Source organism: Nomascus leucogenys, chromosome 12 (assembly GCF_006542625.1).
Source record: "Nomascus leucogenys isolate Asia chromosome 12, Asia_NLE_v1, whole genome shotgun sequence".
NCBI classification, from domain to species: Eukaryota; Metazoa; Chordata; class Mammalia; order Primates; family Hylobatidae; genus Nomascus; species Nomascus leucogenys.
The window spans coordinates 46,090,426-46,115,747 of record NC_044392.1 but is presented as its reverse complement, the minus strand read 5'-3'; the positions used below and the strand labels follow the sequence as shown (position 1 = coordinate 46,115,747).

General features: G+C 52.5%; 3 protein-coding genes across 7 annotated transcripts; 2 read left to right on the top strand and 1 right to left on the bottom strand.

Annotated features, from left to right (window-relative positions):
* Positions 1-8,580: 8,580 nt before the first annotated feature.
* EFNA1 (ephrin A1) lies at positions 8,581-16,244 on the top strand. Its single transcript, XM_030824347.1, has 5 exons — positions 8,581-9,190; positions 12,430-12,725; positions 14,890-14,955; positions 15,117-15,167; positions 15,342-16,244. Exons 1-5 carry the CDS (start codon positions 9,099-9,101, stop codon positions 15,452-15,454), a joined length of 618 nt encoding a protein of 205 aa, XP_030680207.1. The 5' UTR covers positions 8,581-9,098; the 3' UTR covers positions 15,455-16,244.
* Positions 16,245-17,149: 905 nt separating this feature from the next.
* Positions 17,150-20,243, top strand: SLC50A1 (solute carrier family 50 member 1). 4 transcript variants are annotated; one of them, XM_003259380.2, is made up of 6 exons: positions 17,150-17,381; positions 17,690-17,767; positions 18,224-18,347; positions 18,956-19,117; positions 19,374-19,493; positions 19,575-20,243. In XM_003259380.2, exons 1-6 carry the CDS (start codon positions 17,302-17,304, stop codon positions 19,674-19,676), a joined length of 666 nt encoding a protein of 221 aa, XP_003259428.2. In that variant the 5' UTR covers positions 17,150-17,301; the 3' UTR covers positions 19,677-20,243. The 4 variants fall into 4 exon arrangements, with proteins under 4 accessions (XP_003259428.2, XP_012366598.2, XP_003259429.2 ...); XM_012511144.2 differs by having other exon boundaries at positions 17,690-17,787; XM_030824346.1 differs by having other exon boundaries at positions 17,183-17,227.
* Positions 20,244-21,280: 1,037 nt separating this feature from the next.
* Positions 21,281-21,979, bottom strand: DPM3 (dolichyl-phosphate mannosyltransferase subunit 3, regulatory). Of its 2 annotated transcripts, none has more exons than XM_004089869.3 (2): positions 21,881-21,979; positions 21,281-21,661 (listed from the first exon to the last, which is right to left on the bottom strand). In XM_004089869.3, the coding sequence occupies exon 2, from the start codon at positions 21,628-21,630 to the stop codon at positions 21,352-21,354; it is 279 nt and encodes a 92-aa protein (XP_004089917.1). In that variant the 5' UTR covers positions 21,631-21,661; positions 21,881-21,979; the 3' UTR covers positions 21,281-21,351. The 2 variants fall into 2 exon arrangements, with proteins under 2 accessions (XP_004089917.1, XP_003259431.1); XM_003259383.4 differs by having other exon boundaries at positions 21,281-21,635; positions 21,881-21,972.
* Positions 21,980-25,322: the final 3,343 nt, after the last annotated feature.

Below are 25,322 nucleotides of genomic sequence, written 5' to 3'. Positions count from 1 at the left end.
ACATAATTCCTGCCTTTGCCCACCTCGCAATGTGTAGGAGTCTATAAAGAGGAAATAGTATGTGATAAAACGTACAACTGAAAACACTGGACTGTAATAAAATGTTACACAAATGTAAGGGATTCCAAGTTGGTTGTAACATGGGCATTAAACTATAACTTCTCAAAGATATTGACCATAAAACTTACAGAGCCATGGGAAAAGAATAAAGAAATGTGCATGTTCCTGAGCCTTAACTTCTATGGGTGATTTTTTTTTTCTCTGCATTTGTGTTTCTCTACATTTTCTGCACTAATCATGTATTCCTTCTGGAATTAGGAAAAAAAAAAAAAGGCAGAGCACAGTGGTTCATGCCTGTAATCCCAACACTAGGAGGCCAAGGTGGGCAGATCACTTAAGACAGGAGTTCGAGACCAGCCTGGCCAACATGGTAAGACCACGTCTCTACTAAAAATCCAAAAATTAGCAGGGCGTGGTGGTGCATGCCTGTAATCCCTGCTATTCTGGAGGCTGAGATGGGAGGATTGCTTGAGCCCAGATCTTGAACCCAAGATCTGGCTACTGCACTCCAGCCTGAGTGATGGAGAAAGACCTTGTCTCAGAAAAAAAAAAAAAAAAAGAAAACAGAAAAAGAGAGGCCAGGAGTAGTGGCTCACGCCTGTAATATCAGCACTTTAGGAGGCCGATGGGGGGTGGATCACGAGGTCAGGAGGTCGAGACCATCCTGGCTAACATGGTGAAACCCCGACTCTACTAAAAATACAAAAAAAATTAACTGGGCATGGTGGTGGGCACCTGTAGTCCCAGCTACTCAGGAGGCCGAGGCAGGAGAATGGTGTGAACACAGGAGGCAGAGCTTGCAGTGAGCCGAGATCATGCCACTGCACTCGAGCCTGAGCAATAGACTGAGACTCTGTCTCAAAAAAAAGAAAAAGAGAAAAAAATTATATAAAAGTAATGCTTCTGAAATAAAAGTATCTAACTCCTGGTCTTATATACTGTGTTACAGTGAAAGATTTTAGCCAGGAGTGGAAAAGAGGTTTATTGGCTGTACCAAGAGTGAATGTCCTCCTGCCAGTCCCTCATCCAGCTTTCCCACCCTGGATGCCAAAGTGGAGGAGCTGGAAAGGACGAATTTCTCCCCAGCCAAAATCACAAGGAAGGGATTCCTGGCCCTATATGTCTTCTTTGCTCTTCTCCCCTGCCTGAAGCATTGCAGTCTAGGAGAAACCCTTCCCATGAGCCTCAGAGTTCACAAGCAACAATTGTTCTGAGTTTCTCACCTTCCTGAGCTCCAGACCCTCACCTCCAACTGCCCCGGGACTCCTCATTCTAGAATTTCCACTGGTTTCTCAAATGCAACATGTCTGCAGCAGACACTATTCACTGCTTACCCAAAAGCCATGTAATCCCTGCTTCTAGGCTGATAGAACTCCAGTGTCTTTGGGAAGCAGAACAGATTCAGGGATGGATAGGTCCCTGCCCCAGCCCCGGTCAGAGCACTCCCTTCTCCTTTGTAGATATGGGTGTAGCAACGGACATGTGGACACACGAACTGGTTCTGTTCCTTGTCTGGGGAGTTGCTAGAAAAGATTTTCTTCCCAGATAAAAAGAGAGCCTTGGGCTGGTCAGAAGGTAGTGAGTTATCTCATTCGTTCACAGTCAGTTACAGATTGAACTCCTTGCTCTACTCTTTTCTCCCTTCTCACAGCTGCATTTGACCAGGCTTTAAAAAGAGAGAGGGGTTCCGGGCGCGGTGGCTCACGCCTGTAATCCCAGCACTTTGGGAGGCCAAGGTGGGCGGATCACGAGATCAGGAGTTCGAGACCAGCCTGACCAACATGGTGAAACCCAGTATCTACTAAAAATACAAAAGAATTACCTGGGCTTGGTAGCGTGCACCTGTAATCCCAGCTACTCGGGAGGCTGAGGCAGGAGAATCGCTTGAACCCAGGAGCTGGAGGTTGCAGTGAGCCGAGATCGTGCCACTGCACTCCAGCCTTGGCGACAGGGCAAGACTCTCTCAAAAAAAAAAAAAAAGGGAGAGCACCATGAGAGGATAGGACTGCTTTGCTCCCACTCCTTCTTCTTGGGGCTCCTGTAGCTTGAATGGAGCTCTCTGGCTGAAGCAGCCATCTTGTGACCATGGTCCTGAGGTCAGCAGGGCGTGGGGAAGCACTGGACCTTCGGTGACACTGTTGAGTTCCTGTCTCACTTCCAAACTGCTTGTTATGGGGGGAAAGTAAGCCCTTTACTTAAACTTTGAGTAGCTGGTATTCTGTTATTTGCAGCTAGAAACTTATATAATGTCCCAGACTGAACTCTCCATTCATCCTTCCTAGGCCTGTTCCTCCCCTGCATTTCCTATCAATAAGGAGCATTCCTGCCCACCTAGCCACCCCGGACTTCTCCCAGGCTCATGCTCATGGCTCAGCTCTCACCTATCTCTGTCCTCTGCTCCCCACCTCCTCTGCCACTCCTCTGCTCCCCCCATCTCCTCCAGTGGCAACAGTCAGGGGAGCAGAGGACAGAGAGCTGAGCCAGAGTATTCACTGCACAAGCTCTCACCTCTCTACCTGTGTTGTTTGTTCCCTCCTCCCTGAATGGGAATGCCTACTTATTCTCCAAAGCCCATTTCAAATAGACCCTCTTCTATGAAGCACTCCCCACACCAGATAAACATTCCTTCCTCTGTGAGTCCACAGCTTGTTATACTACTTATACCTCTATTATACTTCTTATCATGTATTCTAATTACACATTTGCCAGAATTATACCTTCTTTTTTTTTGTTTTTGAGATGGCGTCTCGCTCTGTCACCCAGGCTGGAGTGCAGTGGCGCGATCTTGGCTCACTGCAACCTCCTCCTCCCAGGTTCAAGCAATTCTCTGCCTCAGCCTCCTGAGTAGCTGGGACAACAGGCACGCACCACCATGCCCAGCTAATTTTTGTATTTTTAGTAGAGATGGGGGTTTCACCATGTTGGCCAGGCTGGTCTTGAACTCCTGACCTCATGATCCACCTCAGCCTCCCAAAGTGCTGGGATTACAGGCATGAGCCACCGCATCCAGCCCCAGAATTATACATTCTTTAGGACAAGGATGTATTTCAGAGTCCCTAGTGCCTCCCAGTATAGTGTTTGGCTTAAATGATTAGTAAATTTCTGGTGGAAAAGGCCTCAATATAAAGCACCTTCTGGCCGGGCACAATGGCTCATGCCTGTAATCCCAGCACTTTGGGAGGCCGAGGCGGGTGGATCACCTGAGGTCAGGAGTTGGAGACCAGCCTGGCCAACATGGCAAAACCCTTTCTCTACTAAAAATACAAAAACTAGCTGGGCATGGTGGCGTGCACCTGTAATCCCAGCTACTCAGGAGGCTGGGGCACAAGAATCACTTGAACCCAGGAGGCAGAGGTTGCAGTGAGCCTAGATTGCACCACTGCACTCAGCCGGGCGACAGAGTGAGACTCTGTCTCAAAAAAATTAATAAATAAATAAAAATAAACCACCTTCTGCTGCTTTCTGTTCAGGAACCTGAGTCCCATCCTTCTGAGCTTCTGCCTCTCCCTCCCACTCTCCCATCCTATCCAACTTCCTCTTCCCTGCTGTGGACTTCTGGGGAGAATTCCACCTTCTCCCACAGAGTCTGGCCCCCTTCTAAGTGGGATGTGGGGAGGAAATTTTATAGAATATGTCCAGGGGAGTGGTAGGAGATGAGACAGAGGTGGTGTGGGGGCCATGTTGCCAAAGGCCTTAAATGCCACGCTAAAGGATTTTGAAATTACTCTGTAGCCCATAGATGATTAAGTAGAAACAGATCTTTTAGTTATAGTCACCTCGATTCTCAAGAAGATAACTGGACTAGTGTCAAAAGACCTGGCTTTGGTTTGGCAATATCAAAAGCTTTTTCATACATCTGTATGCCCAAATATAAGCCGGTCCACAGTAGGTGCTCCGTAAGTGTTTGTTGCTAAAGTCAATTGCAGGGTTCTTTTTTTTTTTTTTTTTTTTTTTCATGAGACAATTTGCTCTTGTTGCTCAGGCTGGAATGCAATGGCATTATCTCGGCTCACCGTATCCTCTGCTTCCCAGGTTCAAGCAATTCTCATGCCTCAGCCTCCTGAGTAGCTGGGATTACAGGCATGTGCCACCATGCCCGGCTAATTTTGTATTTTTAGTAGAGACGGGGTTTCACCTTGTTGCCCAGGCTGATCTCAAACTCCTGACCTCAGGTGATCCACCCGCCTCAGCCTCCCAAAGTGCTGGGATTACAGGCGTGAGCCACTGCACCCAGTAATTGCAAGGTTATTTCTAAGTTCTTTTTTAGAGACTGTCTAGCTCTGTCACCCAGGCTGCAGTGTAGAGGCATAGTCATAGCTCACTGTAACCTCAACTCCCGGACTCAAGTGATCCTCCTGCCTCAGCCTCCAGAGTAGCATGCACTATGTACCTCAGCTAACTTCTTCTTCTTATTATTATTATTTTGCATAGAGACAGGTTCTCAAAATGTCACCCAGGCTAATTTCTAACTCCTGGCCTCACACGATCCTCCCAGCTCGGCCTCCCAATAGTCTTAAGTTCTTTTTATTTTTCTTTTTTTGAGAGTCTTGCTCTGTCACCCAGGCTGGAGTGCAGTGCAGTGGCACGATCTCGGGTCACTGCATCTGCCTCCCGGGTTCAAGTGATTCTCCTGCCTCAGCCTCCTGGGTAGCTGGGATTACAGGTGCATGCCACCACGCCTGGCTAATTTTTGTATTTTTAGTAGAGACGGGGTTTCACCATGTTGGTCAAGCTGGTCTTGAACTCCTGACCTCGTGATCTGTCTGCCTCAGCCTCCCAAATGGCTGGGATTAGAGGCGTGAGCCACCATGCCTGGCCAATAGTCTTAAATTCTAAGAGCCAATCCACCCAACTGCTCAGCAACTGAGGGATGTTTGAATGTGCATGGATATATTTATTTCTGTCCTGCTTTCATTGCAATGGCAAACTCTGAAATACGTAATGAAGCATTACACTCCCTTTAAAATATTGTTTACAAAGAGTTTATAACATGGAAAATGTCTTCTGTTGTAAAGGGAAAAAAGAAGCACACAATTGAAATGAGTCATACTTATCACACTGTCTAAAAGCAAGCAAAATCTCTTCCCCAGCAAAAAGCTGGCAGGGCAGGGAGGCCAATGTTAACAGCAGCCGGTGGTCCTCCCCTCCCCTTATCCTCCTGTTCTCTATTTTCCAACTTTTTTTTTTTTTTTTTTTTTTTTTTGAGATGGATTCTCACTCTGTTGCCCATACTAGAGTGCAGTGGTGCGATCTCAGCTCATTGCAACTTCCATCTCCCAGATTCAAGTGATTCTCCTGCCTCAGCCTCCCAAGTAGCTGGGATTACAGGCACCCACCACTACGCCCAGCTAATTTTTGTGTTTTTAGGAGAGATGGGGTTTCACCATGTTGGCCAGGCTGGTCTCAAACTCCTGACCTCAAGTGATCCACCCACCTCAGCCTCCCAAATTGCTGGAATTACAGGTGTGAGCCACCGTGCCCGGCCTATTTTCCAACTTCTGAAAAATGTGTGCACATTACTAATAAAGTGGGGAAGGGTATACTTTATGTTTCAAAATGACCTTGAGGGAGTACGACAAGAGATTGCTCTCAGCCCAGGTTCTGCTCCTCCCCCTGCTGCCTCACCCCATTGCCCAGAGATGCCCTCTGGGGCTGAGCCAGGTTTCACTTGCCCCAGGGCCCTGCAGCTCTGGCCTTCCCCACCCCAAACCACAGGGCACCCAGCAAAGGAGTCGCAATCCAGTACCTGCACCTGTTCCCAACTGGAAATGCTGCCTCCAGGCAGCCAGGGCCTACCCCAAGGCCTCAGAGGAATTTCCTCTGAGGAAATTCCTGCCCTCCCAGGAATTTCCAGAAAGGACTCATGGAGGAATTTCCTAGACGTGCAGACAGGCAGACAGGCAGACAGACAGACAGACACCTCAGGCAGCTCTCATCACTAAGCGCAGATGTTTGCCTGTGGGTGACGTACTGGGAGCCAACACAAGCACACAACTTTGCGGTGAGAGGCAGCAAGAAGCAAGAATGGAGAGCAGACCCACCCGGGCAGGCTGGGGGCTGGCATGAGGAAGGGACTCGGAGGGGGCCCCAGAGTTGGTCAGCAGATCGAGTCTCCAGGAACAGAAGTCCCTACTATTATCTCTGTCTGAATGGCACAGTGCCTGCAACTCTCCTCTCAGCACAGCAGGCATTGCAGGGGCTCCGGGAGGGGACAGGGTAGTGTGACTGTGAGTGGTAGGGCTGCAGTCTGGGCTTGAGCACTCAGCAAGTTTGCTGTCCTGGTGGCTTGTCAATATCCCCTACCGGCCTGGGGGCTCCCCAAGGTAGTGATTTTATCTTAGACCCATCCTTACACTCTCGGTGCCCATCACAACACCCAGCTCATCACAACACTCAGTGTCCAGGGCTGCTCTAGTAGGGTGGATGATCGACCCCCATATGGATAGGGGAGTGGATAGCGGAGTGATGGGATCAATGCCAGAAGTGAGATGAGAATACTGGGGACAGCACCAAAGCAGGGAAAGAGAGCTCCAGGTCCTGTCGGTGCGCAGAATTTCGCTGCACGCTTCTGCACCCAGCTTGCTTCAGACCTAGACACAGGCAAGAGCTGACGCGGCCCCGCCAGACTGGGCCTAGCGAGCCCGAACCTGCCTGGCCCGAGCAGCTGCAGCGTGGGACTTCACACGTCCCCGCCCAGTCCCAGTGGTCAGAGAAACCAGGGAATCCGGCCCAAAGCTGTCTCCTCCAGGAGGCAACCAGGGCCACCCGCTCTAAAGAGCTACCAGCATCCCTCCCCTCTCCAAACCCTCTGCTGGATCCTTTTCAGAGCAGTTATGTCTAGCAGAAGTTAAGTTCCTTCACTGAACAGTGAGTGATTTCACTCACTCCACAGATATTTGCTGACCATCTACTATATGTGCTAGATGCTGTGCCAGGTGCTGGCAGTAAGATAATGAACAAAACAAAAACCCATGTCCTCGTGGAGCTTTGACTCTATGGAATGCCCGAACTGGGAGGCAGTACTCTCGCCGGGGCCACGTGGGAGGTCGACACCCAGGTGTCCTCCTAGGTGAGCAAAAGGCGCGTGAGGTGCCGCCCTGGGAGCAGTCGGCGGGTGGACTTCGTCCTGGGCGAGAGGAGCGGGCCGCACCTCGGACAAACGCTTGGCTGGGCACGTCGCCTGGGGCAGGTGCCCGAGGGAGAGGGGGGTGGCGCTGGCAGTGCGCAAAACCCGGCCCTGACCCGGCCGCGGGGTTACAGGCCGTTGGTGCTCTGTATTTATTGTAAACGCAGCGAATAGGGCCTCCAGCGGCCTCAGCGCACGTGGTGGTGCAGTGGGGAGCCGGCTGGGCCCTCCCTAGCTCCAGGCTCCTCCCCGGCGGGGTCAGCGCCAGACTTGCTGCGGCGTCCGGGCCCCGCGTAATTACAGGGGCTGTAGCCAGGCCTGGCCGTAAAATAGGAGGATGAAACGGCTTGGGAACCGGGGAAGCTGGGCCGGACCTGGCCAGGGGCCCCGGGTCCGTGGCTTACCGCGATGCGCAGCCGCAGGGAAGGGCCGGCTAAGGATGCGCACACACACTCATAACACCAACCCGGGGCGCACACAGCCACACAACAACACACGTAAACCACCAAACGCACGCAGACACACAGCATTTGGCTCTCCCACTCCAGGCTCACTCGTGAGCCTAATCAAACACCTGCCCGCCCTCTCCACCCCAGGAGCTGACACCCGCCCGCCAAAGCCCTCTCCAGACCGCAGCAGATCCAGGCGGGGAGAAGAGCCCCGAGAGGCAAATTCCAGCGGGTTTGTTTACACAGCGCGGGGGAGGGGGCCGAGCCGGGTACTGGGACCCGACTGACTGGGAGCCCCAGCTCAGACTGGGCCAGCTCCAGCTGTGCAGCCTGAGGACTGCGCACAAACACCCCTCCGTTCCACCCCACCCCCGCTGCACGCAGGTACGCGTCTCCCCTCCTCTTCACACGCTGTTCACAAACATTAGCACACGTCTGTCAAAGAGTTTCACACGCTTCCACACACGCGGCTGTGATACTACTCACAAATGCTTTCATGCTAGCGCGCCATCACACGTATTTCATGTGTGGTTACAGTTTGTCACCCTTCATGCCCAGATTCTCACAGTCCATATTCAAGAGCCCGTTCGCACGGTGTACGCGTGTGTTGTTACATATACTCAGGTTATTAGTGCCCTTTGACTTATCTAAAATAAGAACGGACCCCTCTCGAGCCCAGGGTCCCGCGTGTCGCTCCTGCGCGCAGGCACCGATGTGATGGACAGAGGCGCCCTTAGCCCCGGCCGCACACCCTCGATCACACACAGCGTTGCACTTTATTCCGGGCATCTAGGCGATGACACAATCTCCAGAACAAAGACAACATTGACAAACCCAACAAAAACAAACAGCCGCGTGTGTGGGGGGAGGGGCAGTCGAGCGCAGAGTCCGGGAAGGGGATGGGGGAGGAGGAGAGTGTGGGAACGCGGGCGCCCGAGCCTGGGCATGCGAGGCTCGGAAAGGTGCGGGGCATGTCAGCAACCTCGCACCCTGCAAGGTCCGCGCGCCTAGCAGCAAAGCCGGGTCCCGCACCCCCGCCTTCGCAGACTCGCACTTGCGAGTTCTTCCCTTCTCCCGCACGCGACTGCGCCCAGGGACGCAAGTCCACCACTGGGACAGGCTCACAAAGCTCCACGCAGACCCACAAGTGAGCGAACACACATCTCTGAGCAGATCTGCGGGGGCAGAGGAGCGCGCTTCGCTCTTTCCTGCACCCCCAGCCTCCTCGCCTCCCCTGCCCGCCCCTCCTCCACATCCCCAGCCCTCAAGCCCCGGGGCAGCCGCGCGCCGGGCGGGGCGAGGGCGGGGCGGGGTGTCGGGCGGCGCCGGCCCAAAAGGCGGAGTCGCTAGGCGAAGGGGCCAGATCTGTGAGCCCAGCGCTGACTGCGCCGCGGAGAAAGCCAGTGGGAACCCAGACCCATAGGAGACCCGCGTCCCCGCTCGGCGTGGCCAGGCCCCGCGCTATGGAGTTCTTCTGGGCCCCTCTCTTGGGTCTGTGCTGCAGTCTGGCCGCTGCTGATCGCCACACCGTCTTCTGGAACAGTTCAAATCCCAAGTAAGCCTCGAGACTCCCGCTGGCAGCCTGGGCTCCTGGCTGGCACTACCCCACCGGGATAACTGTCCCGGCCAACCCCTGAACTGAGCCTAGCGTAGATGACCGAGGTAGAAGGGCGGCTGTAGATTTTCCTCCCCTCACTTCTCCCTCATATCTGGGAGCACCCCACCCCGGGGCAGGAACCTGCTCGTGTCTACTTGCATGGGCTTATATCTGCCCTTCCCTTCCTTCTCTCTGGCACCCCTATTACTCTAAAGTGAGGGACCCATGCTGGGCAGTTCCTGCCTCAAGCATAGACTTCGCCCCTGGCAGCCAGGGCCCTTGTTCTAGGCCCCCCCACTGTGAAAGCCTCGCCGCTCCTTGTGTGTCCTTTGGGTATCTGACCACACTGACAGGTACTTGGTGTGACATCAAGAGTGCACAGAATGCTCAAGGTAACCCTGGAAGGACCTTTCAGGAGAGAGCTGGGCTGTAGGCATTCATTATGCATTCACCCTGTATTTAAAGCAAACCTGGAAAGTCCCTCACTAGGGGTCTTTTGGGGTGGCATGAGTGAGGCACATGCTGTGCATGGGTAGGCTGAGGGAATCACCTGTTTATGGGGCTCTCAAGTAGTAAAAGCGAAGAGCTGGGAGAGGGAGATCATGAGAAAGCTTCAGAAGAAACAGAAGGGGTTAAAGGGGTTACAGAGGCTCTGGGCAGGAAGGAGTTAATTTCTCCTGGGCAGGTTTAGGGCTGTGAGGCAAATGGTACTGGGAGGAAGACTCTGTCGGCTCCTTTGTTCTTGCCCTTGAGTTTTCTGAAGTTATGGGAACAATATTTGCAGGAATACAGGAGAGAGTGGTAGGGAGGAGCAGGGAGAGAACTGGGCAGCTTGGTATCATGAAAGCCATCTCACCGGCTTAGCCACTCTCGGCCCTAGCGAGCTTGCCCCCCACTCCCCTTGAGAAATATGTTGTGCCAGCTTCCTCTGACCCTGTGGCATCGTCTGGTGAGGCAGTCTGTTGTCTGTGGCTTGTTGGGGTGGGGGAGAGAACAGCCAGCTGCCAACCCCAGAGGGCAATGACCTCCTGCCCATGGACGCTGGGGAGGCTCAGCCAGCCCTCCGCCACCCGCTCCCTGTGCTTTGCCTCCTTGACCCGATGCATCTCGCCCTAGTATGGGAGAGAGCAAAGTCCCTGTTTATGCCCATGCCAGGTGTTGACTGAAGGAGGAGGAGGGGACAGGAAGCCATGAGTAGGGAGGGGGGGACCCTGGCCTTTTCCGTTCCCAAGCTCCCAGGTTTCCTCTCTTTCAGGAAGGAGCCTCTTCCTTACCCACCTCCCCGCCTTCCCTGACGCCACTGCCCCCCTTTCCCAGATGGGGAGCAAGAGTCAAATGAAGGCTAAGTACAGCAGACTGTACCCCCAGGAGAGGGGGCTGATGGGTGACCCTGTGGCCACACACACACACACACAAACACCCTATCATACCCAGGACTAAAGAGACGCCAGTCCAGAGTAGAGTCCGTAGGCAGCCAAGCTGAGCCCAGCGTGGGGGCAAATATGAGGCTACAATGAACGGGGTAGGTGAGGCTGGCATGGGTGACTCAGGCCAGTGGGCAGCAGCCCTGGGATCTCCAGGCCTCAGGCGGGGGCAGCATGCTGAGAAGGGCGCCAGCTGGAGGGCAGGCCTCATGCTGGAGGGCAGGCCCCTCATTCTGACCTGCCGGCTCCCTTTGTTTGGAGGACAGTGTTGGGGGTGAGTGGGCGCTGTGCCCTCCTGGGGTCCTGGGGGCTGTCCACATTTGACAAGGTAAGTTTTCACAGGTTCTCATGAGTGCTGGGGCGGGTAGCAGAGGTGGATGAGGAATGAGTCAGTGCCCGTCACGGGAATGAGGGAAAGACGCCAGGCCCAGAGCTGAAATACCTGTTCTGAAATGGCTTCTATGTTTATCTCTCCAGAGAGGAATTTTAAAAGCCTCTCTCTGCTCCTCTCTCTCTTTTCCCCAGGGTGGGGGAGGGGCCTGGTAAGCCCAGTTTGGGCGCTGGCACGCTGCTGCAAAGCCTGGCCTCTTAGGGGTCATGCTGATTGGGCAGTGGGTGCCCACCTCAGAGTCCTCTCCGCCTGACTCCTTCCTCGCCCTCCCAGCCGTGGCCAGGGCTTTCAGTTCGAAGCAAGTTGGCGCTAATTCTGCTGAGTCTCTAGCTGGCAGTGCCTGGGGGAATTAGAGAAACTGACCAGCTTGCAGGGTTGGGGGAAGCACTTTTCCCCCTACTGGGACCCCACCCAGGCTGGAGCCAGGTGTCTGGAGCTGGTGGGGAGGGGCTGGTGGGCAGTCAGGCTGGAGACGGTGGGGCCAGGGGGAATGAACTAGGGGAGGGGAGCTGGCTCCACCTTGGGAGGAGGGGAGAGGAGGAGAGAGGTGAGAGAGGGGAGAGGGGAGAGGGGAGAGGCCAGAGGTCGTCTCAAGCTCAGAGCTACAGCATTTCATCTAGGGGGAGGTAGAAGTGTGGCTTTTGGAGATAAAAGGATAGGGATGTTTTGGGGTGCTCTGAGAAGGGGAAAAGGAGACCAGTGTATAAGTTTGAGTAGCTAGAAAGGGAAGATTTGAGGGGGCTGAATGAATTGATGAGAGTGATTTAACTAGGGACACTCTCTGTGGGCCTGGGTATACTAGCTTCATTTTTGAGGAAAAGTGAAGCTGGGAAATGTGAGATCTACTCAATGGGTCCGGGGAAATGTGAGAGGAGTAAGGAAAGTGAAGACACAGATGTGTTGGGGGCTCCGGGCTAGCATGGTAAAGAGAAAGGGTTTCCTGGATTCTGATTACAGAATGGACCGATGGGGTCTCAGATTGAGGCCTAACAGCATTTAAAAGGAGCAACTGGTAGAACAGATTTGGGGAAATATTTATGGGTAGAAGAGAATGATAAGTGAGCTTCAGAAATAGGTAGAAACCCATCTAAGTATCAGGTAAATATCAGGGGGGTTATGGAAAATGCTTTGGTACCTCAAAGATACTGAGTGGATGCTATTTGAAGGACCAACAGGAGACAGTGATGGTGCGGGGGAATGTTTAGAGATGGCAGAGAGAAATGTAAGACATCAAGATCAGTACATATTGGGAGTTGAAGCTTCGGAAAAATCTCTTGGGGTCCAGTGTGAAATGTGAGAGGTCATGTAAACATTCAGAGGCCCAAGGATCTGGCCTGGCTTCTGAATGACCACCTGCTTCTTTCCCCTGTGTGTGTCCCCAGGTTCCGGAATGAGGATTACACCATACATGTGCAGCTGAATGACTACGTGGACATCATCTGTCCGCACTATGAGGATCACTCTGTGGCAGACGCTGCCATGGAGCAGTACATACTGTACCTGGTAGAGCGTGAGGAGTACCAGCTGTGCCAGCCCCAGTCCAAGGACCAAGTCCGCTGGCAGTGCAACCGGCCCAGTGCCAAGCATGGCCCTGAGAAGCTGTCTGAGAAGTTCCAGCGCTTTACACCTTTCACCCTGGGCAAGGAGTTCAAAGAAGGACACAGCTACTACTACATCTGTGAGTGCCTGTGAGGGGACAGTGTCTGTGTTTTTGTTTTGTTTTTTTTTTGCCACCACGTACATGCTTGGGTACATGCTTGGTGCAGAGTCCAGCAGCAGAGGGCCCCTTCCGATCTTGAATTCTATTTTCATTCATCTACATCCCAATGTGAGTGAGCTTCTACTATGTGCTCGGCACTCTGCTTAGTACTATGAGCACAGAGATAAATAAAACACTACAGAGCCCCTGTCCTCAAGGAAGCTGGGAAGAAACACACATAGGTTAACAGACCCTTAGAACAGTGTACTACGGTAGACATGAACACAGGGGCCTTGGGAAAATGACCTGGGCACCTGCCAGGCTATGGGGCTCAGAGAAGGCTCAGTGGGGAAGATGGTCCCAGAGCTTAGGACAAGCAGAGGAGCTGGCCAGGCATGAAGGCACACGTACAAAGGGAGCATGACATCTTCAGGGAACTTCCTATGGCTCAGCCTGGCTGGAGTGGGAGGGACACAGGAAGTGAGGAGATGTGAGCCTGGAGAGGTGGACAGAACAGACCATGGGGGGAACTAAAAGCTGATAAGGAGTTTGGACTTCATCCTGAGGGCTCTCACCACTGATGGGTTTTTTGTTTTTTTTTTTTATTGTTGAGATGGAGTTTCACTCTTGTCGCCCAGGCTGGAGTGCAGTGGTGTGATCTCTGCTCACTGCAACCTCTGCCTCCCGGATTCAAGCAATTCTCCTGCCTCAGCCTCCCAGGTAGCTGGGATTACAGGCACCTGCCACCATGCCCAGCTAATTTTGTATTTTTAGTAGAGACGGGGTTTCACCGTGTTGGTCAGACTGGTCTCGAACTCCTGACCTCAAGTGATCTGCCCGCCTCAGCCTCCCAAAGTGCTGGGATTACAGGCACCTGCCACCACGCCCAGCTAATTTTGTATTTTTAGTAGAGACGGGGTTTCACCGTGTTGGTCAGACTGGTCTCGAACTCCTGACCTCAAGTGATCTGCCCGCCTCAGCCTCCCAAAGTGCTGGGATTACAGGCACCTGCCACCACGCCCAGCTAATTTTGTATTTTTAGTAGAGATAGGGTTTCACCATGTTGGTCAGACTGGTCTTGAACTCCTGACTTCAAGTGATCTGCCCGCCTCAGCCTCCCAAAGTGCTGGGATTATAGGCGTGAACCACCGTGCACAGCCTGATGGATTTTAAAAGTTATGAGATCATCCAGCACTTTGGGAGGCCGAGGTGGGCAGATCACCTAGGGTCAGGAGTTCAAGACCAGCCTGGCCAACATGGTGAAACCCCAACTCTACTAAAAAAATATGAAAATTAGCCGGGTGTGGTGGCGCACCTCTGTAGTCCCGGCTACTCAATAGGCTGAGGCGGGAGGATCGCTTGAACCCAGGAGGTGTGAGGTTACAGTGAGCCGAGATCCCACCATTGTACTCCAGCCTGGGTGACAGAGTGAGACTCCATTTCAAAAAGAAAGTTATGAGATCAGCTTTGTATAAGATGGATCTAGGACTCTGTGAGTGGGGGCTAGGCAGGAGTAGTTTTTTGTTTTGTTTTGTTTTGTTTCTGAGACAGAGTCTCGCTTTGTCGCCCAGACTGGAGTGCAGAGTCACGATCTTGACTTGCTGCAACGTCCACCTCCTGGATTCAATTGATTCTTCTGCCTCAGCCTCCTGAGTAGCTGGGACTACAGGCATGTGCCACCATGCCCGGCTAATTTTTGTATTTTTAGTAGAGACGGGGTTTCACCATATTGGCCAGGCTGGTCTCAAACTCCTGACCTCGTGATCCGCCCACCTCGGCCTCCCAAAGTGCTGGGATTACATGTGTGAGCCATCGCGCCCGGCCCAGGAGTGGTATTAAGTGGCCCAGGCAAGAGGAACATATTCAGACTTGGAGGAATGAAGGATGAAATGTGGGGAGGGGCAGTGTCTATGTTCTTTTTGTCACCACTGCCAAAGCTGAGGGTTATTTCCAAAGAATGAGAGGCTGGGCTGAACACTGGGCAGGAAGTTAGCAAAAACTAAGGAGAGTAGGAATCAAGGTTAGAGGGAAGAGAAGAATGAAATTGAGTAGGGAGCTGAGAAAGCAGGGTGAGGGGCATTTGGGCTTACATTTTCTTCCAGCAAAGGTTTCTTATTTAACCCCCTGTGGGCTTATCTTGCAGCCAAACCCATCCACCAGCATGAAGACCGCTGCTTGAGGTTGAAGGTGACTGTCAGTGGCAAAATCAGTGAGTGTCAGAGCCCTGTGGGCCTCCTTCCTCCATCTCTACACTGGGTGCGGTCTAGTGATCTAGGATGGTATAGAAGTCTTGCAGCCCAGCCCACTCACACTTACAGCCCTCTGCCTCTTTGATATAGTACCTCATCTACTACCACTCTTGTCTTTCAGCTCACAGTCCTCAGGCCCATGACAATCCACAGGAGAAGAGACTTGCAGCAGGTGGGTAGCTGGGGCAAACTGGGCCTGGGGCACAGGAAGGGGTCTGCTTGAAGAGGTTGGGTACAGGAGGTGGCTCCTTTACCAGGCAGAGGCTGAGGGAATCCTGTTGGGCTGAGGGCCAGTGCAAATAGTGGAGCCACTCACATTGGTGGCCTTTGCCCTCTCACCTTGCAGATGACCCAGAGGTGCGGGTTCTACATAGCATTGGTCACAGTGCTGCCCCACGCCTCTTCCCACTTGCCTGGACTGTGCTGCTCCTGCCACTTCTGCTGCTGCAAACCCCGTGAAGGTGTATGCCACACCTGGCCTTAAAGAGGGACACACTGAAGAGAGGGACAGGCACTCCAAACCTGTCTTGGGGCCACTTTCAGAGCCCCCAGCCCTGGGAACCACTCCCACCACAGGCATAAGCTGTCACCTAGCAGCCTCAAAACGGGTCAGTATTAAGGGTTTCAACTGGAAGGAGGCCAACCAGCCCAGCAGTGCCATCCCCACCTTCACCTCGGAGGGATGGAGAAAGAAGTGGAGACAGTCCTTTCCCACCATTCCTACCTTTAAGCCAAAGAAACAAGCTGTGCAGACATGGTCCCTTAAGGCACAGTGGGAGCTGAGCTGGAAGGGGCCACGTGGATGGGCAAAGCTTGTCAAAGACGCCCCCTCCAGGAGATAGCCAGGATGCCCAGATGAACTGACTGAAGGAAAAGCAAGAAACAGTTTCTTGCTTGGGAGCCAGGTACAGGAGAGGCAGCATGCTTGGGCTGACCCAGCATCTCCCACCAAGACCTCATCTGTGGAGCTGCCACAGAGAAGTTTGTAGCCAGGTACTGCATTCTCTCCCATCCTGGGGCAGCACTCCCCAGAGCTGTGCCAGCAGGGGGGCTGTGCCAACCTGTTCTTAAAGTGTAGCTGTAAGGGCAGTGCCCATGTGTACATTCTGCCTAGAGTGTAGCCTAAAGGGCAGGGCCCACGTGTACAGTATCTGTATATAAGTTGCTGTGTGTCTGTCCTGATTTCTACAACTGGAGTTTTTTTATACAACGTTCTTTGTCTCAAAATAAAGCAATGTGTTTTTTCGGACATGCTTTTCTGCCACTCCATATTAAAACGTATGACTATTGAGTCCCTGCTAAGTGCGAGGCTCTCTGTGCTACAACAGTAGCAACTGGGTTTGAATTTCTTTCTCTCCAAAGAATGCGTGCCCCTCACCAGGCCAAAAGGGTGGGGTGTTTCCTCCTCTGAGGGTTGTCCAGGACCGGAGTGCTCCTGACAGCAGTCTCTCGGGTTCTGAGCTGCACTCCACTCTGGAAGTTCTTCCTATCCAACCTCTACCCCACTCCCACCCCGTCACCACAGGGCTTTGGCATACTACCATTCAGGTACTCATGCTGTTTGGGTGAGTCAGGGAAGCTGGGAACGCCAGCTGAGGCATGCGGCCCCGCCCCACAGCCACACTAGCAGAGACGTGTGGGAAGCTGGGAGGGAAAGTTCCCAGCAACAAGTGGGTTGGACTGGGGGGGTCAGTGATAGAGGCGTCAGTGGATTGGCCACGTCATGTAAAGTTGACCCGAGAGGGAGGGCAAAAGAGGAAGGCTTGGTGATTCCTGGCAATGTGTTATTTTGAGAAAAGGCTTCGGCAGCAAACTCCAGAAAAAAACTTCCCAAAGCCTGCGCAACTGAGGTTCTGATGTGGAGCTCTGGATGGAAAGCGTGCTGAAGTCTGGTTAAACTAGCAAGCTTTTGTTTGGAGGTCCACCGCCGAAGGCGCACGGGCCTGTGGGAACACGAACGTTGAGACTGGGGGGGGTCTAGATGATCCAAGGCGTAGGCAGAGTGTGAGGAGCGGCAGGTATCGGGGACACACCCGCGGAGCCCTAGGAAGGGGACTGACCGGGACACGGCGGAGGTCTGGACTAGGGCACTGGGCAGGCGCTCGGAGGAGAGGGGCGCGAGTTCCGGTTCGGCGTCGGAGGGAGGGTGGGGCTTCGGCGCAGTTTCCGGAGGGACGGGCCGAGCGCGCGGGGGCGGAGCCGAGTGCGCGGAGCGGGGCTCCAGCGCCGCAGGTCCGGGCTGCAGTAGGTCCCGGCAACCGCAGGCTTGCGGCCGGCGCTGGGCGCGGGATCCGACTCTAGTCGTGATGGAAGCGGGCGGCTTTCTGGACTCGCTCATTTACGGAGCATGCGTGGTCTTCACCCTTGGCATGTTCTCCGCCGGCCTGTGAGAGTGCGGCGGGGCTGGGTTGGGGAGGACTAGGCAGTCAGGAAAGGAGAGAGAGCGGGCAGAGACGTGGTCACAGCACCTGGCTCGTCCGGAACCAGGATCAAAGTGGGATCGGGTCGAGGGGACCGGGGTACAAGGGCGAGGCTGGTCACTAGGCCTGAGGGAGAAGGCAGGGTAGCTGGCGGGGGGGAGGGGGGGCAGGGTCTGCGCTGGTCCGGAAAGGATGACAGGCATTGGGCATCCCCCTCAAGCACTCTGCTTCTCCCTTCCCACCCCTCACCCCTCCCTTCGGGGCCCCATTACAGCTCGGACCTCAGGCACATGCGAATGACCCGGAGTGTGGACAACGTCCAGTTCCTGCCCTTTCTCACCACGGAAGTCAAGTGAGGGGGCGACGGCTGCGGTAGTGGGAAAGGCTATCAGAGGGAGGTGGGGGCGGGGCAGGAGGAGCAAGAGTGAAAGAGGCTTGGCCGGGCGCGGTGGCTCACGCCTGTAATCCCTGCACTTTGGGAGGCCGAGACGGGCGGATCACGAGGTCAGGCGATCCAGACCATACTGGCTAACACGGTGAAACCCCGTCTCTACTGAGTAAAATACAAAAAATTAGCCGGGCGTGGTGCCGGGCGCCTGTAGTCCCAGCTACTCGGGAGGCTGAGGCAGGAGAAGGGCGTGAACCCGGGAGGCGGAGCTTGCAGTGAGCCGAGATCGCGCCACGCACTCCAGCCTGGGCGACAGAGCGAGACTACGTCTCAAAAAAAAAAAAAAAAAGAGTGAAAGACCTTTGGGTCCTTCTCTCACACTGAACCCTTTGAGCCATGTCCATCCCCTCCATCCTGCAGCAACCTGGGCTGGCTGAGTTATGGGGCTTTGAAGGGAGACAGGATCCTCATCGTCGTCAACACAGTGGGTGCTGCGCTTCAGACCCTGTATATCTTGGCATATCTGCATTACTGCCCTCGGAAGGTAGAGGCCCTCCCTTGGACCCACCTATCTGCTGCACGCCCTGCCTTGCTGGCAGGGCAAACACTATTTCCTAGAAGACTATAACAGCTGGCACTGCCACCCTTTCCAGGAAGGCCTCTCCAGCCTTGCAGGTCCCCTTCCTCTATGAAGCCAGCTTTCTGAGATTAACACATTGCCCCCATTTAGGCAAGGCTGGTAGCTCTGCCTAGCCTGAGATGCCTATGCTGCCCGCCCTGGGCTTCAGCCAATAAGCTAAGGGGAAAGGGCTTTTGTCTCTGATACTTCTTTCGAGCCAGGGTCCGTGGGTGAGAATGAGATGATTAGCTCTGCTTCCCTGCTCAATCACACAAGCATTTATGAAGCTCCTACTGTGTGTGCCAAGCATACAGAAAAAAACACATCTTTATCTCCCCCAGAAGTCTCCAGTGTTGTGGGTGGATAAGACTTTCCTATCAAGTTGGTGGTGGGAAAGAAGCTGTGACAGTGCAGTGCTGGAGGCCTAGACAGTCTGGCTCCCCCATTGGAGCATGGAAGAAGGCAGGATGAATTAACTCTAGCAGGGAAGTCAGAGTGCACATCTGGAAGTAAGGCTACTCTCTCCCCTGCAGCGTGTTGTGCTCCTACAGACTGCAACCCTGCTAGGGGTCCTTCTCCTGGGTTATAGCTACTTTTGGCTCCTGGTACCCAACCTTGAGGCCCGGCTTCAGCAGTTGGGCCTCTTCTGCAGTGTCTTCACCATCAGCATGTACCTCTCACCACTGGCTGACTTGGTGAGTGGGGGTGTCCAAGGAGGTAGGAGAGATAAGAGTCAGGCTCTCACAGCCAAATACTATGGCTTACAGTCCCGAGGAAGGGGAGATCCAAACCCTGGAAGAAGACAAGGCAGTAGAAGTGGGCGAGTGGGAGGCAGGAAAGGTTGGGTGACAGATCAGGGAGGGTGTCTGACCTTTTTCTTGAGGAAATCCTTAGGCAAGTGAAGCTTTACGATGTGCTTGGGCCAAGAGAGTCTTTCATTCTTTCCCACAGGCTAAGGTCATTCAAACTAAATCAACCCAATGTCTCTCCTACCCACTCACCATTGCTACCCTTCTCACCTCTGCCTCCTGGTGCCTCTATGGGTTTCGACTCAGAGATCCCTATATCATGGTAAGCACAACAGGGATGGGGTGACAGGGCTGCAAGGTGGAAAACTGGCTCCTCTCCTCATAGCAGTTCTTGTGATTTCAGGTGTCCAACTTTCCAGGAATCGTCACCAGCTTTATCCGTTTCTGGCTTTTCTGGAAGTACCCCCAGGAGCAAGACAGGAACTATTGGCTCCTGCAAACCTGAGGCTGCTCACCTGACCACTAGGCACCTTAGTGCCAACCTGAACCAAAGAGACCTCCTTGTTTTCAGCTGGGCCTGCCGTCCAGCTTCCCAGGTGCAGTGGGTTGTGGGAACAGGAGATGACTTTGAGGATAAAGGGACCAAAGAAAGAGCTTTACTTAGATGATTGGTTGGGGCCTAGGAGATGAAATCACTTTTTATTTTTCAGAGATTTTTAATTTTGGAGGTTGGGGTGCTATCTTTATGCCTTAAAAGGCCGGGCGTGGTGGCTCACGCCTGTAATCCCAGCACTTTGGGAGGCCAAGGTGGGCGGATCACCTGAGGTCAGGAGTTCAAAACCAACCTGACCAACATGGTGAAACCCCATCTCTACTAAAAATACAAAATTAGCCAGGCATGGTGGCACATGCCTGTAATCCCAGCTACTTGGGAGGCTGAGGCAGGAGAATTGCTTGAACCCAGGAGGTGGAGGTTGCAGTGAGCTGAGATCGTGCCATTGTGATATGAATATGCCTTATATGCCGATATGAATATGCCTTAAAATAAAGTGTTCCCCACCCCTGCCCACGATGGTTCATTCTCTACTCATGATTCTAAACCTGCCTGGTTTGGTGAAGGATAGATCCACAGTTATTCTGAGGTTGGTAGGGTAGGCTCAGAAAAGGTATCTCAAAGAACCAAAAGGTTGGAAAGACCCAGGAAAGCCTTAAAAATAACAAAACTTGGATGTTATGAAGAATGGAAGTTAGGCTTCAAGAAAGTACTTCTGGCCGGGTAAGGTGGCTTATGTCTGTAATCACAGCACTTTGGGAGGCCCAGGCAGGAGTATCACTTGAGCCCAGGAGTTTGAGAACAGCCTGAGCAACACAGCGAGACCCTGTCACTACAAAAAATTAAACAGCCTGGTGGTGTGGTGGCATATGCCTATAGTCCCAGCTACTCTGGAGGCTGAGGTGGGAGGACTGTTTGAGCCTGGGAGGGTGAGGCTGCAGTGAGCCATGATTGCACCACTGCACTCCAGCCTGGGCAACAGAGTGAGACCCTGTCTCAAAAAAAAAAAAAAAAAAAATTAGTAGTACACCGGGCGCGGTGACTCACGCCTGTAATTCCAGCACTTTGGGAGGCCGAGGCGGGCGGATTAGGAGGTCAGGAGATCAGACCATCCTGGCCAACACGGTGAAACCCCGACTCTACTAAAAATATAAAAAAATAGCCAGGCGTGGTGGCAGGTGCCTGTAGTCCCAGCTACTCGGGAGGCTGAGGCAGGAGAATGCCGTGAACCTGGGAGGCGGAGCTTGCAGTGAGCCTAGATCACGCCACTGCACTCCAGCCCGGACGACAGAGCAAGGCTCCGTCTCAGAAAAAAAAAAAAAGGAAGAAGTACTTCCTACAGGGTTGAAAGGACCAGGAAAGTGAAATGTCATTTCCATCCTGAGAAATCTTGAGAAGGGATCTTTGCCTCCTTGGGAGCAAAAATGGGAACACCAGCAAGATGCAAAGATAAAGGCTGAGATGGCCTCAGGAAGGTGGTTCTTTCACATTCACTTCTCGACCTTTAGTACATAGAATCCCCAATACCCATTTTCCATACTCAAAACTAAACGAAGTTAGAAAATAAACTGGCTCTTTAATGGGGAATGGGAGGAAGGGCTGTTCGGACAGGAATGGGGTTAGGCTGTCAGAAGCGCAGCCCCCTGCGGGCTAAGTCGGCTCGGGCCTCCTGTATCTGGCTCTGCAGCTCGCGTGCGGCGTCCTCGCAGTCATGAAAAGTGGCCACACGATAGCCCACAGTGCCCAGGGCATAGCAGCCGGCGGACACCAGCAAGTAGGCGGGCAGTGGCCACAGGACTTCCTGGCAGGACAAGGGCAGCTCCAGGCCCAAGGCTCCCGTGGTCAGGGCCGCCCAAGTGGAGCCCAGGATCGCTAGTCCCCAAAGCCACTGCGCTAATTTCGTCATGGTCACTGCGAGAAAAGAAAGGAATGCTCCCCTGAGGAGCAGAAAGGAAAAGCGGACCAAACTCAACCGAAGCCCGCCCATGGAGAGCATTTAAACCAGCCCTAGCCAGAGGGGAATCGCCGATCCCAGAGGTCCGAACTTGAGTGCCCACAAAAGGTGGAAGGGCCCCTTCCACCTTGCTACCCCCTCTATATTTGAGACCCACTCCCCATCTCTCGCCCTCTCCATTCAGCCTTCAACCTACACTTACCTCTGCCCCAGGTCTCCCCTTCCCCGCGCGGCCCGGATGTTGGCGTCCGGATGTCCTCCCTGGCTCACATTCCGCTTCCGCGCGGCCTTCTGGGAGTTGTAGTTCACATTGGCGGCGCCTGGCGTACTCCTGGCCACCGCCTCAATCTAGGCGGGGTCCAGCGGGCTGTGCTCCGCAAACCGGGAGCAGGCCGGGTCTGGAGAGGCCTCGGCGCTGCTTTCCCACCTTGGGCTACCCTCCAGGCTGGCGTGGGGCTTGAGGACATCCTTAAATGTTGCAACAAGATGGGAATATAATACCGTTCCCCTTAAACTCAGTTCTCCAGCGCTGAAATCCATTCCTTCATTCACTAGTTCATTCATTCGAACATTTCTTTCTTTTCTTTCTTTCTTTCCGTTCTTGACAGGGTCTCTCTATAGTGCCTAGGCGGGACAGAACTTTTTTCTTTTTTATTTTGAGACGAAGTCTCGCTCTGTCGCCCATGCTGGAGTACAGTGGCTCGATCTCAGCTCACTGCAACCTCTGTCTCCAAGCAGCTGGGATTACAGGCGCGCGCCACCAACGCCGGGCTAATTTTTTTATTTTTAGTAGAGAACGGGGATTTCACTGTGTTGGCCAGGCTGGTCTCAAACTCCTGACCTCAAGTGATTGGCCCACCTCAGCCTTCCAAAGTGCTGGGATTACAGGCATGAGCCACCTCGCCCGGCCAGAACATTTCTTGATTACCATGATAGACTTTGGAGATACAGAGATGTCAAGAGACTCGACCCCTTTTCAGGTGGAGGGGGAAAGCAGGAGTCAGTGAAGCGGTTGCATTGACAACTAACCATGAAGGCCTGAGATTGTTGTTAGAACAGAGGTAGTCATATTTTTACAAGGATAACAACCAATATAACTTGGAGCCAGAGGAAGAAGGGCTCCAGGAGGCTGTGTTTCAAAAAAACAGAAAAGAAAGACCAGAAGAATTACCTGAAGTGGTGAAGGCATTGAAAGAAAGAGTATAATTCTTTAGAACAGTTTTGGGGATGAATTTATTACATAGAGAGAGAAAGAGAGAGAGAGAACCAAGTAAGAGAAAAGGTTAGGCAATTATCAACTTCAGAGGAAACAAAGAGTTATATAAGAAAGGAAAGACAATTGATAAGCCTGTCTTATAAAGACCACATCTGTAGTTTGACAGGTTTATTAACTTGCTGCAACAGAAAGATCACACACTAGAGGAACTGTGGGACAACTCATTAAAAAGGAATAAATATGGTCATTCAGATGATATGGTTTGGCTGTGTCCCCACCCAAATTTCAAGTTGATATGTATCTCCCAGAATTCCCACGCGGGAGGGAACCAAGGGGAGGTAATTGAATCATGGGGGCCAGACTTGCCCGTGCTATTTTCATGATAGTGAATAAGTCTCACGAGATCTGATGAGTTTATCAGGGGTTTCTGCTTTTGCTTCTTCCTCATTTTTCTCTTGCCACCGCCATGTAAGAAGTGCCTTTGTCTCCCGCCATGATTCTGAGGCCTCCCCAGCCATGTGGAACTGTAAGTCCAATTAAACCTCTTTTTGTTTGCAGTTTCAGGTATGTCTTTATCAGTAATGTGAAAATGAATTAATACAACAGGATATGGGAAAGGCTTGACTTTAAAATTTATATTTTAAAATTTATTTACTTATTTATTTAGAGTTGAAGTCTCACTATGTTGCCCACACTGAGCTCAAACTCCTGGGCTCAAGTGATCCTCCTGCCTCAGCCTCCCAAGTAGCTGATACTATAGGATAGCTAAAATTTAAATGAAGCAGTGTTTTGATAGGTTCGAGGTAAGCATAACTTTAAGTGAAGGGATCAAGAAGAAATCCAAGCTGAGGGACCACTTGGAAATTACAAAGTCAAGATAAATGTAGAATATAATGTCCAAAAACCCACTATCTAGGCTGGGCACAGTGGCTCATGCCTGTAATCCCAACACTTTGGGAGGCCAAAGTAATCCACGTGGCTCAGAACTTCTGGCAAGAGTAGGATGTTCCATTCGCACTGACTGATTTCAAATAGCGAAGTTTGTGACTATGATTTTGGAAAATGAAGTTTCTCAGCCTTATGTCCTTGATGTTAATTAACAAAAGCAGTTTTTACAGATTCACAGTCTTAGCACAAACACAAATGGCTCAGCTGTGAAGAAAATTTTCACAGCCGTAACAATATAAACACTAAGTATTGATTTAACTAAAAATTGGAGCTGGGCACAGTGGAGCTGTGATCCCAGAACGTTGGGTGGCCTAGGCAGGAGGGTTGCTTGAAGAAATGTACAGGTAAGTACCAGAAGAAGTAGCCTAGAAACTGGAGCATGGTTGTATATGTAGGTTGTATATGTAAGGGTTAAAGAAGAAGAGCAGGGAATGGTTATTTTTCATTAAAAGCCTTGTAGAGTTACAGCTCTTTTTTTTTCTATTCTTTTTCTTTTTTTGAGACAAGGTCTTGCTCTGTTGCCCAGGGTAGAGAGCAGCGGTGCAAACATGGCTTACTGCAGCCTCGACCTCCTGGACTCAAGCTATCCTCCCACCTCAGACTCCGAAGTAGCAGGGACTACAGAAGTGGGCCACCACCACCACGCCCAGCTAGTGTGTATATATGTGTGTCTGTGTGTGTGTGTGTATGTGTGTGTCTAGATGGGGTCTCCCTATGTTGCCCAGGCTGGTCTCAAAATCCTGGGCTCAAGCAATTCACCTCAGCCCCCACAGTGCTGCTATTGCAGTCGTAAGCCACTGCGCCCACCGAAGTTACAGCTTTCAGAATTTGTTTAGCAGGTTTCCCGGTTTTCACTTGAAAATGCCTGGCCACTCCGAAAAATATTTGTTGAACTAGTTGGCTTTTAAAACTATACAACTTCCTTTGTTAAAATAAAAATTTAAACAACTAAAAACCTTTTTTTTTTTTAGACAGAGTCCCGTTCTGTGGGCCAGGCTGGAATACAGTGGCGTGATCTCGGCTCACTGCAACCTCTGCCTCCCAGGTTCAAGCGATTAGCCTGCCTCAACGTCCCGAGTAGCTGGGACTACAGGCACGCACCACCACACCCAGCAAATCTTTGTATTTTTATTAAAGACAGGGTTTCACTATGTTGGTCAGGCTGGTCTCGAACTCCTGAGCTTGTGATCCTCCTGCCTCGGCCTCCCAAAGTGCTGGGATTACAGGCGTGAGCCACCGTGCTTAGCCCAAATTTTTTTTTTTTTTTTGAGCCGGAGTTTTGCTCTTGTCGCCCAGGTTGGAGTGAAATGACACGGTCTCGGCTCACTGCAACCTCCACCTCCCGGATTCAAGCAATTCTCCTGCCTCAGCCTCCCAAGTAGCTGGGATTACAGGCATCCGCCACCATGCCTGGCTAATTTTTGTATTTTTAGTAGAGATGGGGTTTCACCATGTTGGCCAGGCTGGTCTCAAACTCCAG

Bases quoted from the DNA above. Each gene is read 5' to 3' on its own strand.
- EFNA1 (XM_030824347.1), top strand. From the start codon at position 9,099: ATGGAGTTCTTCTGGGCCCCTCTCTTGGGTCTGTGCTGCAGTCTGGCC. The intron at 14,956-15,116 runs GTGAGTGTCAGA...CTTGTCTTTCAG, and splicing joins GACTGTCAGTGGCAAAATCA to CTCACAGTCCTCAGGCCCAT. The intron at 15,168-15,341 runs GTGGGTAGCTGG...CTCACCTTGCAG, and splicing joins GGAGAAGAGACTTGCAGCAG to ATGACCCAGAGGTGCGGGTT.
- DPM3 (XM_004089869.3), bottom strand. From the start codon at position 21,630: ATGACGAAATTAGCGCAGTGGCTTTGGGGACTAGCGATCCTGGGCTCC.
- SLC50A1 (XM_003259380.2), top strand. From the start codon at position 17,302: ATGGAAGCGGGCGGCTTTCTGGACTCGCTCATTTACGGAGCATGCGTG. The intron at 18,348-18,955 runs GTAGAGGCCCTC...TCTCCCCTGCAG, and splicing joins TGCATTACTGCCCTCGGAAG to CGTGTTGTGCTCCTACAGAC. The intron at 19,494-19,574 runs GTAAGCACAACA...TTGTGATTTCAG, and splicing joins TCAGAGATCCCTATATCATG to GTGTCCAACTTTCCAGGAAT.